Source organism: Aquila chrysaetos, chromosome 14, assembly GCF_900496995.4.
Source record: "Aquila chrysaetos chrysaetos chromosome 14, bAquChr1.4, whole genome shotgun sequence".
Lineage (NCBI taxonomy): Eukaryota > Metazoa > Chordata > Aves > Accipitriformes > Accipitridae > Aquila > Aquila chrysaetos.
The window spans coordinates 5,405,876-5,430,200 of NC_044017.1; the positions used below are offsets into that span (position 1 = coordinate 5,405,876).

Sequence of the window (24,325 nt, forward strand, 5' to 3'; positions counted from 1 at the left end):
GAATAAAACTCAACTCTTAGTTTTACTAACATGGTAAATTTTGTTAACTGTATGTACAGTGGTCACTTAGCGTAAAGCTTTACTTTTACAATAAGGTTAAGAACTTGAGGTTTTTCCCCACTTAATGTAAATTTTTGGTTTGTATCATGAAAATATCTTGCACATAATAATCCACCAGTTTTCTACTTCTACCTCTGTAGATTGATTCTGTCTGCTCTTCTCAGTACAAATCTTTATAGAGGCTATTACACAATCTTTATCATAACGTTTAACTACTATGCAATAAGCAACACCTGTTCTTCTGAGTGGTTCTCACAGGAGGAAGGAGTGCAATGGTTTGTCTGTTGTAAGCTTGCCTGTTCCTGTGCACTTCAGAAGCCCAAGGGGTGAAAAGTATACCTTGCACTTTCAGAGCAAAGCAAGGTGCTCTTATATATTCTTTACTTTGTATTACACTAACCGCTCAGAGCGGTCGTTTGAATTCAACATCATTTATGCAAAAAAGCTTCACTTCGCCCTGGAAACAAAAGTTTTCACTCAAATACTCAACTTTTGAGCTTTAAGAATCTTTTTGGGACAGGCTACTACACAACTTGAAGACAGGCATCATAGTTAACTGTCCTTTACAGCAACCTACCTCAAAAACTAATAGGCATACAGTAGCCCATGCTGCTGATGAGATTTACTGCAACTGATTAGGTATAGTGCAATTGGTGAATTTTATAATATACTTACACTACTGTGATCTACATTAGAGGCACAACCCTAAGCAAACTCACCTCACCATACATCTGGACAGATGAGAAACTTCTCATCAACTGATGACAGAAGAAAATATTGCTCACTGACAGCGTTGTGGGGCAAGTATCAAGAAAAGATCAAATTATGGATTAATTTACTTGATGTGGCTACATACCTTCAGCCAGAGATTATATCGTGGCTGCAAAAACCTTCAGAGAGCTTTTATATACATATCAAGATAACTTAATGGACACTATGAACTCTCCAGCATGATGCCCATGTCAGAATTCTATAGTCACTGAAAAGAATTTCCTCATAAAAAAGTATTATAGCCCAGAAGATTTTCAGACAGACACTCATAAGCACACACATGAAAATGATGTATTGTCACACCTCTGAAATACGGAAGTCAACCATCATCTGCCACAAATGCTACAAGGTTCCAAAAACTGATGTCATAGTGTTCGTTGCTACTAACAAGAAAGACTGAGAACAAACTATCAACCAAAGCTGTCTAGCCATCATTATATCTAGAACCTGCAAGAGCTTGTAAACATGTTGTTTCTTCGGATGTTTAATATGAATGCGGTTGCCAGTAAGTACAGTTTCACAAAGAATTTTTTTTAAATGTAGAGTTGTGCATTAAAGTTTCAACATTGTCCCAACAAGTCCTCAAAATTTAATTATTGCCAATATATAGACTGTTTACAAACAAGTTAAGGATGTGCCTGCTAAGCCTGCTTCTTGTCAGAGCATGCCATGACTCTCCATTTTCTGGAGACTGAGCAAAACTACAGCCAAAGATAGGCTGCAGCTCTAATTTCTAGAAGAGCAATAAAACACTCTGCTATCTTGAATACTGAGCTCAGGCAGGGAAGTCTGAACCCAAATGGAATTCCTGAACAGATAACTGGTACACAGGACTTACTCCTAAATCAGCATCATGTTCAGTAAAACCAGCATAAGATGACAGTTTTGCCTAAGGCCCAGTTCTAGTTGTGAGGATCAAGTGATCTAGCAACTTTTTAGTTGAATGAAAACAGAAAGCCTTTTAAACTAAGGCACAAAACCAAGAAAAAAGCAATCCTTTTTGGCTACCTTTTTACCATTCTCTGAACATAACTGCTTTACTAGCTCTGCAAAATAAATGTCTTTCACCTTGCTGATTCACTAATATTAAGAGCAATTTTACAATAGGTTGCAAACCAAAGGCATTTCATTCCCACATGGTGCCTTATCTTAATACAGTATCTTAATACAAATATTTCATTCCTGAACAGCAACTAGCAAACCAAAGTAATACATTCTAAAGAGATATGAGGTACTTCTCCACTATGCTGCCTGACCAGATAAGAAGCTTGTAATGATTTGGGAGACAGCAAGTGTCAAGCGTTAATATTCCCAACAAGCTACAGGATAGAATGAAAACACAGCATTCTAAACATTTTCAAATTTCAAAATATATTCTGAAAGAATCTGTTCTTTAAAGAATATTCTACAAGTAAACAAAACCTCTGGTCAATAGTTTAAACACTTAAGCCAACCAGATCCTGTTTACAACATTTTCCACAAATTTCACGATTATTTTAGTGACGTGTATATATGCAAATTTCCCTAGCCCAAGCACATAAGTCAAAAAAAGTTGCCTTTTAACTTGTCTTTATACAAGTTCCAGAAAACAAGCAAGAATCTAGACAAATACAAGTGTGACAGGGAAGGAAACAAATCCTTCCAAAAAGCAGGCTACACTGCTGTGTCAGTGCCATGATCTACTCGCAAAAAGGGTTTAAAAGGCAGAGAAATACCAGTGTACAGCATTGCTGCTGGGGCTGTCCAGAAGACGGTTATTTTTAGTATCTCAAATAATAATGCATGATTGAAAAAGTGTGTCTCCAAAGAAGTAACAATCTGCATGTTAAATAGACTAATTAGACTATCTCTAAGTATTTATATAAGCATTTGATTTTTAATTCACAGCTTTAACTCAATACCAAAGCTCAACATGCATGCTGAATTCCTTCAGTCTTCAGTTGCCAGCACCACAGAGTTTCTGGCCTACATACCAAACTTCAAACGTAGAACTTCAGAACTAAATGCTTTTTTTTTTTTTTTTTTTTTTTTTTACAGTACAAATTTCCAAAACCAGCAGAAAAGCATTAAAGTAGTATTTTCCTTGGAAACACGTAATGAAGAGTCTACTGTGTTTTTATTCAAATTGCTGGTGGCTGCATAAGCACAGATTAATTTATGAAGAGCCATAATAAGAAGGGGTTTTCTCCGTAAGAAAATTCAATTCAGTGTCACCTGAAGTTATCAGCACCAGCAAATTTTGAGTCAGACATGGTTTTGCCACTGACCACCTGCAAAGTCAGTTTAACACTGTAAAGGAAGACAAATTGTTTCAACAAAGAAAATGAGTCAAATACTTACTGGCTTGTGCAACAATATTTGTATGCCTCCTCAGCATAGCAGCAGCAGTTTCTGACAAGGTCACAATTACTTCAAGCGCCAACTGACGCTGCATGTTACTGAGACTGGCATCCGCACACAACTACAATCCAGAAGAGTGGTTTGAATGGTTAGAACAGAAGTTTTCAGGTGGAAAGAGAGATTTTTTGAAAAAAATTCCTAGCTTTACCTTCAGACTTAGTTGCAACGTAGGTTCTAAATGTGGTCGTAAATACTTGGGAACAGAATCTGCAATTTCTACAAGGGATTTCAGAACAGAATCATCGTTTTGGTAGCAGGAATCATTGACAGCCTATAAAGAGATAAGATAAAGATAAGATTAAATAAAAACAAACAATACTATGAATGGGACCACTGTTATAGAAGAAATTTGATTAACTGTATTCTTGTTTCTCTGAATAGTCTCGTTTAGCATGAGCGGCTTCACATTAGTAGCTAAAGTAGTTGAAGCCTTAGGCTGCAAGAACTGACCAAGTAAACTTTTTGATAAAACTAATGTTAGCTGAATCCGGCAGATACGGGCGGAATGAAGATAAGGACCAAGGAGGCAATTCCAAGAGAATGAAGTTACTTCAGAAGAAGGCCAGCCCAGCAACAATGAAAACCAGCAAGAAATCAAGAGACCACCGACCAGAATTAAGCGATAGGACTTGGGGATTGGGTGATGGGTGGTATGCGTATAATTGAGAGGCGTCAGTTGGGGTAGGGGTCCCTCTCTGGAGGCACCCAGCTCAAGCTGTAACCTGAGAACTAATAAAAGACTAATTGGAAGCCTTCACTGGGACTTTACATTTTCAGTGGGATCCTAGGGTTGGACCCTGCTACGGTGGCTAGCGTGCATAAATCCATAACAACTACAAAGAGATAATATGTGGGGTCCAAAACTACAAGTAAGTTATGGTTCACAATGTTATGTGCCATCAATTTTGACCATTATTAGTTTAAATCTAACACAGTAGACAGACACACTCAGAAAGAATTAAGGTCACACATTAGAGGTGCCAACATGCAAAAACACACACTATGTTTTGACAAGCACAGCTAACTTCAAAATCCATTTTAAATAAAGAAAAACTCCTCAAAGTAACTCTGCCCAAGGGAAGAAAAATGAGCCTAACTCCTTTTTTTCCCTTGTCACATGAGAACAGCTTTGAATAGCTTACGCTTACAAACACCAGGAATCTCAAGATTAAATAATGTATTTTTTTCCAGACAGCTCTGGAGAGCCACTGAATCAAAGCAGAACTTTCAGCCTTCAGTTACAGGACACAGGAAAGAGAAAAAGAAATCAAGCTTTTTGGAAGTATCTTTCCTAACCCATAGCTACATTCTGAAAAGTAATTTAAAACTTACTTTTAACTGATCAGGTTAATACTTTAGTACCAAAAGAGCACACAGTTATTCCATGGTGTTAAAACTCTTCTAGAAGTAGGACACAAAAACCCAAACCTCCAAAGAAAAAAGTCTTTAAACATACTTTCGGGGTTTTGAAAGGAATTTTCATTAGCAAAGTATCTGATGTCTTCCTAATGTAGATACTTTTTTTAAAGTGAATAGTTAGGTGGTTTTTTTAATACTTAAGTCTAGAAATCCAACACTTTTGATAATGCCACTCAAACAGCCCACACTTTCAACACAGAAGCAGCATCTTCTAGTATCAGAAATGTTCGGGGGTAAAAAAAAAAAAAATCTATCTTGGTTAAGGCCTTTTGGACTAATAGTTACCATTTGTCCTCTGATTCTGGCAAAGGATAATGTAATATTTACTGGAAGTTTCTGTAAAACTCTGTATTTTATACCCATTGCAACTTTGACAGTTTTTTAAAGCAAGACTAGGTTTCTGAAGAAGTTCAAAGTGCACAGTGAGCCCTAAAAGGCAGAGGCATTTTTCTGTAGTATCAAACACCAACAACCACAGAAGTCAGTTGAAGTTCCAGCTGCTTTTACCTCCACTGCAAGATAAATCTCTTGGATATAAGTTTCAACTATTAGTTCTGAAAGTTCAACTTCCAGCATCACCATTATAGATATTGCACTAAAAGGACTGAATTGCTAAGTCAGAATTTTATTTTTAGCTTTTTTACCACGCCAATATTTCAACAAAATGAACTTCAACAGCAACAAAAAAAGCATCCAACTGTCTCCAAAGGTCACTCACGACTATTCTAACACATCCCATCTCCTATTTATAAACTCAGATCTTCATATCCATCTTGTGTTACCACAGCCAGAAAATCTAGTCGTCCTCGCAGTAAGTACTTTAAAAAGACAGATTTCATGGCATAGTTCTGTGCTCTATATTTGCAAAATAAAGCTTGAAAATGCAAGCCAAGTGCATGTGTTTTTACAGCCTGAAATAGTAGCATTGAAACTTATATCACACAAAGTGGGCTATTAGTCTGAAGTCTAAAAACAGCATACTATTTAATTGCCAAACATCAAGACGAATGGCATGCCCACCCCAAATCCTGCCTCACTCCCACTCTTATGGTACTCAGTAGCCAAGGTCCTCTCAGCCAGTTACAATTTTTGAACAATACAATTGCTATTGCTGAAGTCACAGACAGGGACTAACCACCAAATAGTGACCTCAATATCAAAATACTTATCTTGTACACACTAGAGCCCATTTTCAAATTCAGTTGATTTTAATGAATTCCTCTCAATTTCCATTTAAGATCAAACGGAATTCCATCAGTTGCAGAAGCCAATAAACTTGGCACAATTTTTCTTCAGCTTGCCACAAAGTACACACATACAAGGTTTATAGCTTTTACTGTCAACAGGAACTTGCTATACTGACTGTAGCAAGAAGTCAGTCTTTAACCTAAATTTAGCCTAATTTAAAATCACCAAAAGTTCACTACCACTTATCACAGGTACTTAGTTATTTCCACTTTTTCTTGATATAGAAAGGGAACTGTACTGTCATCCTTCAGAGCTCAAACCATTTCTATCTCTGGTTTTGTTTACAATAGGCGTCCCCCCAGAAGTAAACAACCTTATATTAGAATTCCAACTTTTGCTCAAATTTATCCATCCTAAAAGAGATCTAAACTAGCCTCAGAAATTATATGAATCTTAAAAAGGCATTTTGTTTGCAAGTTCCTAATTTATCAAACAATTAAGATAATTTGTCCAGACTGTTGTTCTTACTCTGACAATCTTTGTTCAGAATAATTCTACGCTCTCCTCTAAACTGAAGAGATACAGGATATCATGGGTCAATGAATTTCCCAATTACTGATTACTTGAAATCTCAGAGTAGCCCATATCTAAAGTATATTTCAATAGCATGGTTAATTAAAAAGCTGTATGATTTTTCAGTTAAATACAAAGAATTTCAACTCATTCGTCTAGGTAACACTATATAAATCAATCAGCGTTGAACTATTTTCCTTAAAATCCTGTCAGTTAGCTTGTGCTTACAAAATTCCTTATCAGTTTCCACTGTATCTTGCTGGTGACTGATGTCAGGCTAACTAAGATATAGTTAATCCAGGTCTCAGCAAAAATTCATATGCTATACAAATTTGCAGACCAATAATTTATGTTCGGATACAGTCACTACAGACAGTAATGGCACATTAAGTGTTACTTGTGTGGTTTCTTACCTGCAAGATTCCAGGCAGCAAGTCTGCAAAATGTTTAAGAAGGGGAAGATTGTGCTCATTAGCAAGCACAAATGCAGCTGCAGCTCTAGCAGACAGAGTCTTGATCTAGAAGACAGGCAAGATTGGAGAAAGAAATATGAAGAACTGGTAATGAAACATGCCTTTGTTTTCTTTTAACATTAGGCCTATTAAGAGACTACATTTTATATTACCAATTCCCTTTTACATTTCCCAATAGATATAGCAATTAGTTTTTAACATGGGATTTTACATCTTACTTCAAATTAAGGTAAAGCACTAATGAAGATCTCCAGCATCTATGCCCTCCATGACACAAAAAAAGTTTATCATATTACAAGGTGGCAAGTATTCCCTAGTCTTGTTTTTGTTTGGTTTTTGTTTCGGTGTTTTGGGTTGGTTTTTTTTTTAAAGAAAGAAAAAAGAAAAAAACCCTATTGTTTTCAACTTCCATCCCAATTTCAAATGTGTATGCAAGTGTCAAAGTCCCATTTTTCAAAAAGCACGATCTAAGAGTTTAAAACATGGTTCTTTAAAGGCATGACTTGTGGTACTTTAGAAAATGTTACTCAGTTGACTTTCAAAGGTCAGAAAAAGTAATCCATGGGGGAAGCAGCAAACTGAACCCATATACCACAGCAGGGTTTGCTATCCTTGCCCAGCATTTTCCACAAGAGAAACATTTTCAAAGTACAATTCTCTGCACAAATCAATGTATCTGGAGTCTTCCAGAAAAGCAAGGCTTGTTAACACGCCCTTACAGCAAAGCATGCACAAACAGTTCAAGGAGCTGCCACATATTGAGTTTTGAGACGTACTGTGTACAAATACTGTGTGTCCTAGTTTCAGCTGGGATAGAGTTAACTGTCTTCCTAGTAGCTGGTAGGGTGCTATGTTTTGAGTTCAGTATGTGAAGAATGTTGATAACACTGATGTTTTCGGTTGTTGCTAAATAGTGTTTACACTAATGTCAAGGATTTTTCAGCTTCTCATGCCCAGCCAGCGAGAAAGCTGGAGGGGCACAAGGAGTTGGCACAGGACACAGCCAGGGCACCTGACCCAAACTGGCCAACAGGGTATTCCATACCATGGGACGTCCCATCCAGTATAGGAACTGGGAAGTGGGGCCGGGGATTCGCCGCTGGGGACTAGCTGGGTGCCGGTCAGCGGGTGGTGAGCAATTGCCCTGCGCATCATTTGTACATTCCAATCCTTTCATTATTGCTGTTTCTTATTAGTTTCTTCTTTTCTGTTCTATTAAACTGTTCTTATCTCAACGCGTGGGTTTTGCTTCTTTTTCCCGATTTTCTCCCCCATCCCACTGGGTGGGGGGAGCGAGTGAGCGGCTGCGTGGTGCTTAGTTGCTGGCTGGGGTTAAACCACGACACTATGTATCTATGCTGTTAAACACAAAGGCCAGAAAGAGAGCTTAACAAGGAGTTTCTGCCCCTTCATGCTGTTGGGCAAAACCCCTGGCTCTGTTCTGGGCCACTACAACTAGGTTTCTCCAAGCATAACTACTAGTGAAGAGGCTGGGCCTAAGCAGTACAGATATGAGCCAGCTAGTCAGCTTTAGGACCATGAAAAGGTTTGACCCTTCTGTTTTGCAGCAGGCATAGTCAAAACTCCAGATGTACATCAGGTTCAGGTAATGCAATTCTCTGGTTGGAATCTATGGTTTAACCTTTCTGTTCGAGACTACTACACAAAGTTTCTATGCTCAGGACATATTAAACAAACAAACAAACAAGAACATAAAGGTCTTACTGATGGATGCTCTTGATCTTGCATACACTGAACCAGCATTCTCTTAATGACCTCCAAATAGTGTTGCTGCTGATTCCCAAAAATCCCAGGAAAATTCCTAAGGATAAGAAAAGAAAAAATGTTAATAAAATTTTACACAGTTTAACCTTAACTATTATTTTAAACATATCCATTGTTTAAGCTACAGATTGTAACTGTACATGTAAGAGTTAAGTAAACCACAATACAACAGAATAAATGAAATATATATGATTGCTTGTTAATTAAGTTGTGACAATTTTTCTTACATTTTTTCAGACATGATTTGGCTAACCTGCAAAAATGTAGCAAACTCTGAAAGCTTACCAGAAAATATGTAGAGCAGCCTCACGCAGTCCCACGTTCTGAGAGCTGACAGAGTCAAACAAGAATTTCAGAACTTCTGGCCACTGGTTGTTGCCATCTTCGTCTAGATTAAATGCAACAAATTTTTAGGTTAAGCAAACTTAAGAGTGGTTAGATCTCAATTGTGCAGGGCAACCAGTCATCACTACTAAAATTAATTTCAAAAAACCTGATCTGGAGATGTGTCACAGTGTAAAATATGGCTGAAGTGTTAAATCTAAAGGCATTCAGGAACAGAAGATGATCTCTATTTACTGCTGTATAGCAGCACTCAACTGATGCAGATGTTCAGCATAACATTCTTGAGAATTTAAACAAAATCGGATTTCTAAACCTTAATAAAATCTCACCTGAACTCAAGCAATTTAAAAAGCAGAGTTAAGGAATCTTATTTTTATCTGACCAAGGATAATGTAAACAAATACTATGTTTTATTTTAAACCATGAAATCAGTACATCATGTGCAAACATCTGCACAAGACTAGAGAACAAGAGATAAAAATACAACTACTATCAATACATAAATATTTTACCACAACATCAGCTTATATAAAGTACCTATTAAGTTCCTGGCCAATTCAGCAACAATGTCACAGATTTTTTTCCTCATACTGGACTGCGTTTCCAACTGAATAATCAACAGCAATCCACTTTTGATAGAGGTCTGATCATCAGGTGAAAGAGCTGGATAAACTTCTTCAAAAGCAGAAGACAAAAGACGTCGTAGAAGAACAGCTGCCATTTGTCTAGCCTATTGAACAAGAAAGTAAGTATGTTAAAGTGTTTTGATATGATAATCACGCTCTTAGGAGGAAAGACGACTGACATCATGCTTCCAAACGATGTTTTCACTGTGTAGACTTGTCTGGTGAATGGAATACCTCTCAAGCAACAGATGACAATTATGATAGTAAGTAAAAACATAGTAAAGAAACATCAGCTTACAACCATGTTTCTGACAATTACAGCTCTTCAAAGAAATAAACATGAAACCCACTGAGGTATTCAGTTTTTTTCTAGAGCTGAACCTTGGACATATTTTGTGGCAAGTTAAGGACTTCGTTCCATTATTGAAAGATGTTTAAAGCATGTCTTCTTTCTATTTTAAATGGCCCGCTGAGGTAATTATAATCCAGATAGGTGTTTTTTGAATAACAAGTAACTTAATGGGACAACTTTGTCAGACAATTAACCTGTAAACCCTCCTTCACTTTCTCAAAGAACAAAACTTCTAAAGATTCAGGAACCCGGAGTTAGATTTTGGCAAATAAAACTCTACTCTGAACAAAAAAAACCCAAAACAAACCCAAAGCTTTCAGCCTTTTGCAGACCTATGATGAAATGTTTTTCTTTAAATTTGAATTTGAGCATAAGAACTGCAATACCACATATTACAATCTTCTATGGTTCCTGCTTGCATGCAGCAATTCTACAACAGTATCGTTTACATATCTTTATTTATTTACAATTATCCAAGAACTAGAAGCAAAAAACCTGGCTGAGTAATTAAAAACGAATAGAGCAACACAGGCAGTAAAGGCAAGAAGACACATGAAGCACTCTGAATAACTTAATAAATAGGATGTTCACTAACCAGTGTTTCTAGGAGGACAAACAGTAATTAAAAAAACACCCCCCAAACTTCTGAAGTTTAACATGTGTAACAGAACCTTACACATGTTAAATCCTCACAAAAAAGCAATCCAATGCAACATACACCCAATTTTTTCCCTAAGATACTCTTATTTAATGTGTACTTGAATGAAAAACAGTTTCACTTATAACAGCCTTTGGAACTCAAAAATGTTCCGTGAACAGGAGAACTAACAAAGTCCAATTTCCAAAAGATCTCTCAACTGTACTGCTACAGCGTAACCTATAGATGAGAAACACAAACCACTGCAAAGTGGTCAACTTCTAAGGTACCCTGTAAAAATCAGGTATTGCTAGAATATCACCCAAGATACTATTACTGTTATGTTCTGCAGTCTCCAGACTCACTGTGCCTTTTTCCAGTCTACCCAGCCCTCTTCAATACAGCTAAAGAGCAGTGCACACAAAGTGTCTCCACACTAGCAGAAGGGAAGGACTAGAATTGGACCTTACTCTAGATAATTCCTTATTCTCCTCCTCCTCAACAGCTCCAATGTGGACCAAAGCCACCACGTATGTAGGATTAGTAGATATTCCCTAGTAGATCTAAGGAAGACAGAAGGTGAATAAAGCAGGTAACAGTGCCCACCCATACTGTAGCTCCCATCATAAGCCAAGGTTCTCTAGCAATAGGTCGTCACATGGGAAACATGAGTTAGGAAGGAAAAAGATTCTTTCCCCACTGCCTCTGGGAATCCCACTACCAATGTGTCCAAAAACTTCAATGGCACCACAATATAATGGTATCTTTCCTTCTCCCACCCTTAGAAGCACCAATATTGTGAAAGATTAAAATTCTCCTCATTAGTATGGTGAACTCACATAGGAGTAGCCTTGACTGGGGAGCAAGTTTGCTGGGACTAAACAAGGCACATACTCTGATGCAATGTCTTCCCTTACTCAGGGCATCATGTTTCTCTGCATATTCTCTGACATCTGATAATGACTGAACTCACATTATATGCGTTCCTTTCCTGAAGTAATAATAATAGGTGGCCAGATAGGGAACAGAGCTTGTTTTCATAAAGCATGTAGTCTCAAAGATAAGAATTTCCACCTCTGAAGAATTTAATTTTAAAATATTAGAAGAATGATAAACACAGACTGATTGCAAACTAAAAACACAAGTAACAAGGCATACAGAAAGACACAAGATCAGCACTACATGAATTAGCTCCTGGTTATTGTTACTAGCTTAGAAAAAAATTCCCAAATTCCCTAAAGCAAATTCAAATGTTTGAAGGAGTGACAAAGAAGCAATTAACTTCTAATAATAAATGGCATATTTTCCTCAGCAGATATCCACCTATATATGAAAATTACCATTGTCAATTTAATTATGACGAACATGGCTAGATTAAGGGCAGCTCTGGGGCTGTTTCTCCTGCTTTAAGGAAGTACGTATTTTTCACACACACTAAAGGCGCTTTTATATTTAAGTGTTACAAGATATGTACCCAAACAAGCATTTTAAAATCCTGCAACTTAGCGGCTACAGCTTTTAACAAGAACAGGAACAATATAAAGTGTATATCCCCAAAAAACTTCCATCTACCAATGAAGCATAAAAAAGCAGAACTCTCTCCTAGCATTGGATTCTTCTGCATGTCTAAATTACTGAGGTGCTCACATACAATTGGAATGTCAAAGGTATTAACATAAAAAGTAGTTCATAATACTCAAATTTCAACACTACTTCTTATTAATAGAATTTACAGTGTTTTAAAAATGTTCTAGGATTTTATAGATGATGGAACAAAGGCACAAGAAGAAAACCAACTTGCTGAGCAGGGCAGCAGAAGAATTATTAACAGAAATCTGGGATACCATGTTCTCCAGTGGCATTCAAAGTATCCAGGTAATCCCAAACATTTTGTAAGAAAAAGACTGACCATCTTGTGTAGCACAGTCACAGTGGTTTTTACTTTTGTTTTACTGTTCCTTTTAAGTCCTCAAGGAGGAAAACATGCATGGATGGAAGCAATCAATATTTAGGACACAGTCCAAAGATGGACTTGCACAACCTCATTCAGGGATCTGGCCCCATGTGGAATTCAAAGCGCTCAGTGCCTAAGGTCCGCATACAACTCCAAGGCAGAACTGTGGTGTATCAGAAGTCCACGGGCTGCCTGCCTTCCCCTCCAAATGCTGAACAGGAAGCTGCCCACAGCAGTAGTTTTCAGGCTAAGAAATGCAACCCCTTCATGTGACAATATGGAGAGGGAAGGGAAAGGTCAGAGCCCTCTAAGAGGGCTGCGAGTACAGCAGAAACACAGTTTTACACAGCATTTGTTATTGTATTTCACAGGCCTTGAAATTAGTCAACTGTAAATTAGGACACAATTGAAAATGCCAATCTAGAGTTAACCAGGAAGAAAACAAATGCAGGAGAAAATGCAGAGCTTCTGTTCCTCTCTGAGATTTAGGTGGTAAATCAAAACTGCAAAGGAACAGCCTCTTAACACCTGAGACACATCCTGAGAATAAAATCACCAAATAAACTGTGAATATATACCACCTTTCTGTTCAACCCTTTAAAATGCAGTTGCGTAGGAAGAAGTAGAGTCCTAACTTCATAACAGGGAGACTTAACGTTCAGAAAGTTGGAGACCGGGGTTCAAGCTCCTCCTCAGCCTGAGGGGTAAAAACTTGCACATCATCTGGCACAGAAGTGTTCTAACTGCTAAGTCAGATGCTTCCCTCCACTTCTGTGAACAGTGTTACTCTGCTATCAGGAAAGTATGAAATGAGAACAGAGGGAAAAGGTGATTATTTCCACAGTTTAGGCATTTGGTTAGGAGAAAACCTGCTATACAGTTAGTTTTTAAAAGAGTTATTTCTGATCTAGCTTAATGGTTTTTTCCATGTCAAATGCAAGGGGTCCTGGACGCAGGATCTGAATCACTGTTTCTCCATTTAAATGCCAAAACTACTAGGTTGCAGAGTCAGGATTCCTCCAACTGCTGTCCAAATAGTCCTACGAATCTTGTATTCTCTACAACACAGCAGCCCAGCTCCTGCAAACAGGATGGAGTATTTTCTTCAGCCTAGTTTTCCTGGTAGGTGGTAAAGCAATACAGAGGCTTCAGGATGAAGAGGGATCTGAACTCAGCTTTCCCGTAGCCTGGGCAAAGAATCTTTAAAGTTCTAAGGCTTCTTCCAGCAGCCTCTGTTCAGTGGTGCCGGTACTTTCAGTGCACTCAGAGGACACTTACCAGGCCCAAAGCCCTGTCCACTGGTGACATATACGCTATTCTGCCCAACATTTGGATCTACATAAAACATGCACAGACACAAAATGCCTAGCTGTTGATACCAGCACCACACTGAACACGCACAGAATGCTTCCCTGCGCGTTTATATGCAACATTTAGATCAAGCATGGGGATGACTTCACTTAGGCTCTAATTAGGCTACTATGTATTTGGATTTACAGGGAAGAGAGGTTGTGCACAGGTTTTATTAATCGGGATTTGTTCAGTCCACCACCTAATCTCTACTTAAGTTATGATCTAACATTTAAACCTTTCTTTGATTTATCCATTGGTGGAGTTAAATGACAAGTTATTGTACAAATGTTAACCTCTGATGTCTTTGGTAAGAGTAACTTCTGCAGATGAAAAGTTTGTTTGCACTTGAGTAAGCTGGAAGCCAAATTCCTTGGCCAGATTCTGAACAGTTTTAGACTGGGCTATTTCTTTAGCCAATGTAAAGGGAATAAAATCAGTAAATACATGGCACAAGTATTTATTTACACAAGCATCACTTCGTAGTTGTCAACTCGGACTTCTCAAATGTATTCAAAACAGAAGCATGTGCAATGCTGCTATGACTTCTAGGGCATAGTATTATCTGATTATTCTGATTATTATATATGATGTTCTCATGAAAAAGGGACAGCAGAAGATCTTATTTTTCATGGCAATTTAAATACAGGAGAGACTGCTCTACAGCTTTCTATCTTTTGAAACTTCTCAGAGGGGCAGGAGGGAAAACTACACAGCTCTTATGCAACCAGTTGCTAGAGTAATATTGAAGGATTCTGTCAGAAGAACACTGCTTTGTACGTAGATAAGCATCGGTATTAGTAAGCTGATACTTACTGAGCATTAGAAAGCACAAATAGCATCTACCTCTAAATTGAATACAATCTACCAGAAGAGATCATTATCCAGAAACAACACACTTATACTCTCCTTATAATAGTGTTCAGAAATTCTACATGCTACATCCTTTCATTGTTCAGTAAAACTCTATATTTGGGGAAAAAAAAAAAAAAAAAAGTCAAATGTTTTTACTTTAAGTGACACTTAAGTTTGTAATATCTTGAAAGCTTAGTAGTTCTTCACTCTGCGTAACCAAGTGAATAATAGTTTTACCAATAAGTACTATACCTGATTGCTGAAGTGTGCCAGCCTTTACAAAACTAAGGAATAACTAAAAGGCACTCTTACTGTATGCCCACAGAATAACTTTATATAGTGCTTAGACTGTCTCCATTCATTCTATAACACTGCTAGATGCCTTAATGAGCATATCCTCCCCAAACAGGACAAAATACAAAAGCCATCTGAATAAAACACGCAAAACAACTGCTACATTATCTCCCTCCAATTTTGATTTGAGAAGCACAAGAAGTTTCAGATGATACATAAGTTTAACACATTTAGGCACAGGACCTATGGAAAATGGAAAGCATTTCTCAGCTGTAACCTGAATGAACATCACAGTATATATTAGTTACACATTTTCAGGAAAGAACCCCATCATTAAGCAAAACACACAACCAGAAAACAATGGAGGTCTAAGCAGTCACTTATGAAAGACTACTTTTGAAACTAAATATGCTACATCAAAAAGTCTCAGCTAGTGAACTTGACATGCAACAAACTAGATGAGTGGTCCCTCTACAAATGTGCATGCAGTAAATTAAGATTCAGTTAATGCCCCACTTGTTCATTTATCCCAAAATGACCAGCACTGATTTCTTGCCCCCCTTCTCCAAGTTCCCTTGAAAATCTGCAGAATTCAAAGATTATTGAGACGTACCTCCTCAGCAGCAGCAGTATTCCTGATTGCTTGTAGGAGGAATGTGATCTTAGATTGACCTGGAATATTCTCATATGTCTCCTGCATAAAAAGGGATACAGCTTATTGTAAACAATTACTAGAAAGCATGTGTTAAGCATTAATATGAATTGACTTTCCTTTTAAAATAACTTCATTACCGATCCAATTAATAGAAAATAACATAGCAAAAACCCTAAACCTATCAAAATAAAAATTTCTGACCTATTTTAAAATCATGGGTGAAGTCTTAGTTACCTAATCAGACCTGCCCTATTAGAATGATCTACATATGCATTACTGGCCACTTAAGAGATGAGTTAAGAAATAACATAAACAGAACACATATCCTCCTGGAAATACAATATATACGGAACACGTACCCTCTTGGGAATCCATCATAGCTTCTATCACATCAAAGGATTAAGAACTTTGGAAGCCTGAGACTGAACTATGACCAACAGGTTAATAACCACTGACAAATGTGTAGTCCAAAAATTTGTTCTGTTCTTTTTCTGAACCTTTTTACAGCCTTTACAATGTCAAGTGGCAGTCACACATCTCAACTACATGTTTTGAATAAGTACTTTTCATTTTGAAACTTCTGCCTGAATTTCAGAAAGAGAGACTATTTAGTCTCCTCCTTAGGGAAACCCTCTTAATAAAACGGGAAGTTTAATGAGAAGTTCAGTTACGTTGTCTTACACACTTCTGGCATGCAGTTCATTCACTATGTTTTTTTAAACTAGATTGTTACGTAGAAGCTAGAGTGAGCACACAACAGAATAGCTTTTGCTATCTAGAACATCGTATACATGAGCATTTTAAAACTATAAATGCTTGTTTCTAATATACCAAACCTATGTAGGTAGGGGCAGGGGAATTAAAAGCTGAAGAGCAACCACTTAAACATTCAGAAATAGTTCCTACACTTACTAACTCCGAAAGAGTTATTTTTCATGGACACAATCTTGAAGATAAATTACTCCACCCTTTCCAAATATTCACTATGCCATCCTGAACTCAAGGAACAAGCCTACTATACAAAGCCCAGGTTCGTTTCAATCAGTGCCCTGCCTGCCTACTTCCCATTCTTACCATTGCAGCAGCTCCTTCTAATATTCTAGTAAATTTACACACCTTGACAGTATACCTGCTATTTTCAATAAAGTAGTTTCCCCATCACACATTTAATATTAGACATCATCTTCCTCCACTTTCTGTACCTGCCTCCTAGTAGGCCTCATTCACTGAGTCAATTCTTACTTCATATTCTCTCTAGTTGCTGCTATATGCTCACAGTCAATGAGACTCCGAATCCCCAATGAATCCCTGCATTTAATCTAATCATTTCATGGAGTCTGCAAAATTAAATGAGGTTTAGGGTCAGAATAGAAAGTCTTCTCAGATTAACCATTTCCACAAGTGTATATATTTATATTGCACTATTATCTACAACTATAAAGACAAATACAGAAACAAGAAGGTTGCCTAAACACAGGCCCAGCATGGACCTGAAGCTATGCTTTCATGGACAGCTGAAGCACTGTAAAAGCTGGCTTCCCTCATGCCAATTCTGATAATAATGAAATTCTATTTTGAGTTGTTTAAACTCACTAGAAATGGCAGCAACCTATCCAGTTGTCCACTGACATTATTTTGTCACTTCAGTAAACTGGATTCACAGGATGCTAAAGAGCACCAGGGGCAAGGCAGGCAAAAGGAACATATGGCCAAAGCCAGAACCTTCCCCCGGTGCTAGTGTGTGGAACCAGCAACATAGTCCTCCATCTTACTACCACCCTTGGCTACACCCTAACTATGTACCTGGATCCTGCTACATCTTCACAGCATTCCTTTAGTTCATGATTAGTTCCCCAACTACCTTACCCAGAGGTACAATTTTCTCACGCAGCTTGACTAACTTCCAGAATACACGCAAGCAAATACCTATTATCAACACTTAGTACTCGTGTTCTTCCAAACCTGAGAAATATATTTTTGAAAAGAGCATAAAATCACCAAAAGAAAGTAAAGAAAAGTTTCTCTATCAGAATACAAACACACAAATAAGAGAAAGACAGGCTTTTATAGTCAACAGATAAAATGAATGAACCAGGTTTCAGCAAACTGGTCAGAATAAGTTATGAGCGTGCTAGCACACACATAGATCCATACACATAAATACTTGAATAAAAATAGGTTTTAGGTGATTAGACTTTCCTCCCCTAGACTTTCCTCCCCCGCCTTCTGTTTTTTTACAGCTTTCACTACACCCCCACCCAAACAGGGTATGACTGACTCTACATCTCTATCAAGTCTAGTCTTCAATATAGCATCTCTCATCCTAATTTCAATGGCCAGACCTATTAGAAATAACCCAAGTCTGTCTTCTTCAGTTCCCAGTCTATCCATTTCTCATTCTCACTGGTTTTCACTGGACACAAATGAAAACCTGCTATTCAATTTACCTGCACTTATGTGAATCCCTATAGTATTCAGTATTGCCTTCCAACAGTATGTACACCTTAAAAAACTGATTGGACTATGCAGATGTTTAAGATCAAATATGAGTCCTGTATGATTTTAGCAAGCAGATATTCTAAAGGCTATGCAATACTTTCATCTGAAGAAATCTTACTTCAAGAAACAAACGCAAAAAAAAAAAAAAGTCAATCTAGCTATCTCTGTAGAGAGGCAGATTTGTGTTTCTAGGTACAAGTTCACTAACCCACCATGAAGAAGACCGAGCTGGGTTCTTCACAGCCGTGCATGGTAGAAGAATGAGAGACAACGGGCATAAATTGAAAAAAGGAGGTTCAGACTGGACAGAGGTTCAGACCTCTTTGCTCTAATGAGGACAGTCAAGCAGGAGCATGTTGCTCAGAGAGCCTGTGCAGTCTCCGCTCTTGGAAGTTTTCAAGACTCAACGGGACAAAGCCCTGAGTGACCTGGTCTGACCTGACAGCTGACACTGCTTTGAGCAGGAGACTGCACTACAGACCTCCTGAGGACCCTTCCACTCTGAATAATCCTGAACCATAAAAATACTTGCAATACAGGTTGGAAATATGCAGAAACCAATGCCAGATTCAGCGCAGGTAAAGAAGTAAAAGTTATACTACTCGCTTGTATTTATATACGAAACAAATGGACTCGAAAAGCTTGGTAATCTATCGCATAATTAAGGTTTCTTATTCTGATTGACCATGGTGCCTATGTATCTATGAAGATTAAAAAAACTCCAACTCGGTTCCGAGCAAGATTCTGACAGAATATGCCAGTTGTAAGAATCTAAGTTTCAGGCTTTTTTTTTCCAAGAATGTTTTATTTCACAGGCATTATGACACAGCTGTCCAGTAAATTTGCTTTGTTACAATTTTAATAAAGTTCAAAAAGTTACGAGAAATGTTCTTGTGTTACATGCAGGCAGTTGAGAAGAGAAAGAAATCCAGCTCCCAGGGAAAGGCCTCCATTCCAGTTCTATGTTCAGGAATGTGGGAATAATTCTTGCTGCTTCTCTAGAAAGCGTTTGCAGTAATCAATACTGAACTTTGCTAACTTTCTAAAAATGCATGCCTCCCCTCCTTCTCATCCCCAAATTACATTTTGGGAATTTTCACTGCAGCATCAGTAACAATAATACTTTTTATTCTTCGCCAAACAATGCGCTGAACTCTGCTGACCACTGAAGTGATGAGAGCGATAAAAGACCCGATGCAGCCATGCAGTGGGAATTCATGCTAAACCTAGACGCTAGTATTTAATTCAATGGGAGAGATTCCCCACTAGGCTTGACAATGGAGTCTTAAGCATGACAGAGAGAAAGAATTAATGTGGCTTAGCCATCACAAAGAATTTTAGCTGAAATAACACATCCGAAAAGTTTTTGCTGATAGCAGAGAAACTCAGTATATTGAAAATGCTTCTTTTAGGAAAATATTTCTTAGCTGACGAGCCACTTGAATAGGCGGCCCGTTCCGAAGTTAAAAACCAAACTACAGTGTGGCAGCACGAGAGGACCTCGGCGGGCCGGGTGGGTGTCTGCGGCCCCGCTCCTGCCCCAGCGCGGGCGGCACGGCCCCTCTGCCAGAGCCGCTTCGGGAGCGCAGGGACGAGGACACAAGTGCACGATCACGCCCCTCCGAGCTCCGTACCCACGGAGGGCAGACATTCCCCCCCCCCCCCCCCTCCCCGTTCCCCAGCCAGCGAGCACCGGCCCCGCCGCCGCCGCCTCGGCCTCCTCTCCCCTCCCCTCCGGAGCCGGGGCCGCGCTCCGTCACGCCGGCCAGCCCGGGCGGAGCCAGCCCAGGCCCCGTCTCGCCGCGGGCAACGGCGAGAAACAGACCCCGGGGGTGTGTGTGTGTGTGTGGGGGGGGGGGGGGGGTCCACACCGGCCCCGGCGGGCGCGGGTGGCGGAGCGAGCGGACACGAGGCGGACACGCAGGGCCGCCGGGGCGGGGCGGGAGCGAGACCCCTCGCGCCCCCTCAGGCGCAGGGGCCAACGGCCGGAGCGGCCCCCCCCCCCACCCCCGCCTCACCGGGGAGAACGGTCCCGACCGCCCACCCGCGGAGGGCCGGCGCCGCGACGTGGGGGGGGAGAAGGCCCCGGCCGCCCCGGCAGCAGCTGGGTGCCGCTGCTCACACGTGGGGCTCGGCCGAGCTCCGCCGCCGCCTCCCTGCCCTCCCTCACCCTCACCCCCCCCCCCCCCCCCCCGCCCCGGGAAGGTCCGGGAGGTCTGACAGGCCGGCTTGGCGCCCAGGGTCCGGGGCGAGGCGGACCCGTTACCTCGGCCTGCTTGCGGACCGCATTGTCTGGGCTGAGCAGGTTGCCCAGGAGAAGGTAGAACTGCTGCTGCTCCTGCTCCGCCGTCGCCGCCATTGCTGCGAAAGGGAAAGAGAGCGAGGCCGGCCGGGCGGGGACAGGGAGGCGGGGAGGGGGAAAGCCGGCCTCGCCGCCAGCGGAGGGAGAGGGGGCGGAGCCACAGCCACAGCCGCCGTCGCCGCGCTCTGCTCCCGGCTCCCCCCTGGGGCCGGCCGCGCCAGCCGCCCTCTCGAACGCTCCAATTGGTCTGCGGCGGACGGGACCTCGCCTTCGATTGGCCTGCCTTCTCTGTGACGTTCCGGCGACTCGGGGCGAGGCGGGGAGGGCGACTGAAACAACCGTCCCCGAACTGGGGATTTGTCTCCTCTTCTCTCATTGGTGCGGCCTCCGGGCCGGAGGCGGGAGGCGGAGGCGGGGAGACGCCCCGGAGGGCAAATCATTGGCGGGCGGCTCTGACAATCTCGCCGGTGATCGGTCAGAGGCGGGGCGGGGCGGGGAGGGAAGGGCAGCGGCGGGACGCCGAGCTGGGGCAGGGCGGTGGGGGAGGGTGAGGAGAAGGAAAGCGCGGGAGATTGCAAGGCGTGTCCCTCTGCTGTTCGGTGACGCCATGCGGCCGCCCCGCCCCCTGCCCTCCCGTCCTTTCCCCCCTCAGGGCGGCGGTGGGGGACACAGAGGTGTCCGTCAGCCCCAACCGGCGGAGGGCTGAGCCGGTGTGTTCCCTCACAGGGCGGGCGAAGACGCCGAGGGCAGTGACTGTGCCAGGCCTGGGCTGCTGAGCGGCAGTTTGCTGAGGGGAGTGTGTGGGGCGGGGGGGTAACAGTGGTCGTGGGTTCATAAACCCTTCAGCGCCCGGCTGGCTGGTGGAATAGGTGGGCGATAAGGGTTGTCGCCGGTACGTGTAGGGGTCTAGGGGCCTGAAGGCGTGGGATCCAGCACGTCAGCCTGCCTTGGGTACCTTTATGTGGGTCCTCGTCTAGTTCTGCTTCAAATGAGCCCAGCATCCCTCGCGCACCCCCACGCGTATTTTCACGTTCGGGCGATTGGGTCAAAGCTATGCCGGTTCTCGGACAACGGTCAACAGTACGCTACGTTCGCGAAACCCAAGTCTGGGGTTGAATAAAAGGTAATTCGTATTCCCTGCGCTCACGGGGAGTATCAGGTTCGTAACGTGCGTGGCGGGAGGCTTCGAGCGTCGCCCCGCTCGCTGGTGGAGGGCTTGCAGCCTCGGGGTGCGCTAGCGGAGCTGTTTGGGGTTCGGCCGTGAGGCGGTGGCTGGCCGAACCTGGAACGGTCTGGGCAGGCGTTGCAGCTGGGCTGTGCCAGCCAGCAGCTGTGCAGCGCTTTAAAAGCAAGAGGGAGCAGCCAGTGAGGCGGTGGGAAAAAGACAGAAATGTCTTCTTGACTGAATTAAGAAAGAGTTGCGGGTAGAACTAGAGAACGATTTTAAGCTGACTGAACGCTCAGAAGGACCAAAAGTGAAGATGAATTACGAAAGCCAGCATGCTTTCTCGTGTGAAGTGCTCTTCTGTAAATGTCCTCAGAACCCAACTATGTGGATTAGGTGTTTACAGCTCCTCACAGGTTCTAGAGGGCCTTTTGGGTGTGATCTTGAAATAAGCACAATTTTCCTGCCTTCCTGTCACCTGTGGTTTGTATGAACTTTAGTAACATTGCTGTCTGCTTTCTATGCGTAAACGAATAAATGTATTTGCTTTCATCTTAACTTGTCTTAGTGGTGATTTCACTATCAATCTGTAGTAGGACTGTTAGCTAAAGAATGTGGTAGCTGATAGGGCTTGGGGAGAGAATGTAAACTGCAGGATGTGGAAGATTGTTTTCTCGCCCATGCTGGTTTTTCCATCTGTAGATGCAGGGAGTGGGTTGTTACATAAAAACTGTCTAGTTGTGTTTGAGAAACAGCTAGGCAAATGAAATCAGTAATTTGCCTAAGACCTAAAAAACAGTTGCCAAATCGTCTTTGGAGTACCAGTGTTTAAACTCAGTCAGTTAGAGCTCCCTTGGAAGGGTAAGGCATGAACAACCTAATGCAATTTGTTAGAGCAAGGCTAGCAAGGGAGTCTCTCTATGTCTGTGAGTGTGTTTCCGTTCCTGTGTGTAGAATGATCATTAAACTCGGGTTTAGTGCTCTAGCAATGCATTTGAATACATTTCGCCCTGGTACTCAAAGTGTAGAAGGAAGCATCTGCACTGGGTTGAGAAGGACCTGCTGGTAAACCCAGCAGATCAATGCTGTTCCACTTCAAATCCTAACAGAGTTTGGTGAAAGCAGATTGAAAACTTCACTTAGGTAAAAAGTAGCTGAGATATTGGAAGGAGTCCAAAGGAATTAAAAATGCTGCTAATGCAATGTCATCAGAGTGTCTGCCACGGCAGGTGCTTGTTCTCACCTGGGACAGGTTTGAAGCCAAAGTGTGGGAAGCAGCCAGAAACTATGCTGAAGGAGCAGGTATCAGCACCAAAGATGGTTTGAACAAGTACCTGAGGAGAGCTCAAACAGGTACAGCCACAAAGCAGTCAGCAGCAAGGTTGGTGTTGCTGGACACCACGCAACTTCTGCAGTCTGTCTCAATGAAAAAAAAAAGTACAAAGTACTGAAAACTGTTCCACATGCTTTGAAATAAAGGAAGGTGTTCATTAAATAGCAGAAATCAGAAGGACTACCTTGACCTCTTCTAACAGTCTAGACCCAAGAAGTGTGTTGAACTAGAGTTCATCCAAAGAAACTTTATTGACATTTTAAAACTCAGACAGACTGAGAAATTGAAAATTCAAGTCTTTGAAAAGCGGAAGCTTTATTGAAGTATTTATTAAACTTCACAACTCTGCTAACAAATGGATTATAAATAAAGGGAGAGCTGGGAAACGATTTTATTAGACCCAAGGAATGCTATAAGGTTTCTGCCAGAGTAATAGGAGATGTGGGGTAACAAACAAAATGAGGAAAGGTGTCTCAGACTCTTGTAAAATACTTTGACGCTGACTTACAGGTGGAGGGTTTGACATGTATGTATTACAACCTTCAGAAGCAAAGAATGAGATGAAGGGAGAGTAGAGAAAAGAAAGATAAGGAAAAGAAGATAAAGCAAAATAAATCCAAACCTAGTTACTAAGCATAGTAACAGACCAACTGTGTCCAGAGTCCTTAAGATGTCAGCTCTACCATATGAGATCTACCATATGTTTAAAGTGCCTGTTGATGGCCCGTATGGATTCCATATCCTCTATGCATCACAAAAATGCAGCCATGATAGCCTGAGGGGCCAGAGAAGAGTTTAAAAAGTGCATGAAGGCAGATTTCCAGCAAAAGTCAACAAAATGGAGCAAGTTGATGTCAGCGGCAAGCTGTGCTCTAGCAGGGGCTGGCCGAAGCTATCTTGGCAGAGCAAGCAGGACGCAGAATTGTTCTGGTCAAAAGGTGGGGTAAGGCAAAGAATTACAAGCCTGTCAGTGATGAGCATCAGTAGTGGACTACAGTTTTCACAAATCCTTTGTTCATCTCTTTCTTGTACTCGGAGCTCAGGAAGGGCATAGCGGTTGGTTCCCATGCCCAAAGCAGAGGGGGTGGGATGCCTGTTACTACAAAGGGTGCTGACAGAGATGCTGCTCTTTCAGTTCTACTCCCAGAAGCCCTGACCTGTGGCTTCCTGCTGGTTTTCTGTATTGGGAAGGCACAGCTGGGCTTGATGGAGGTGATACAACTGTGTCTAGCTAGGAGCTGAGAGGAGTGCTAGGGTGGTGAGCATGCTGGGAGTCTGGAGAATTGCCA

The 24,325-nt window shown here is 41.4% G+C and overlaps 1 protein-coding gene across 1 annotated transcript in view; it reads right to left on the minus strand.

Annotated features, from left to right (window-relative positions):
- The window catches only part of IPO5 (importin 5), a 47,029-nt gene extending 26,339 nt beyond the window's left edge, over positions 1 to 20,690 (minus strand). The window contains exons 1-8 of the mRNA XM_030036469.2: positions 20,503 to 20,690; positions 15,696 to 15,776; positions 9,552 to 9,744; positions 8,955 to 9,057; positions 8,610 to 8,706; positions 6,825 to 6,929; positions 3,380 to 3,502; positions 3,172 to 3,292 (exon numbers count right to left, since the gene is read on the minus strand). Coding sequence (XP_029892329.1) covers positions 3,172 to 3,292; positions 3,380 to 3,502; positions 6,825 to 6,929; positions 8,610 to 8,706; positions 8,955 to 9,057; positions 9,552 to 9,744; positions 15,696 to 15,776; positions 20,503 to 20,595 — 916 coding nt within the window. The 5' untranslated portion in view covers positions 20,596 to 20,690. The remainder of the gene's footprint in view (positions 1 to 3,171; positions 3,293 to 3,379; positions 3,503 to 6,824; positions 6,930 to 8,609; positions 8,707 to 8,954; positions 9,058 to 9,551; positions 9,745 to 15,695; positions 15,777 to 20,502) is intronic.
- Positions 20,691 to 24,325: the final 3,635 nt, after the last annotated feature.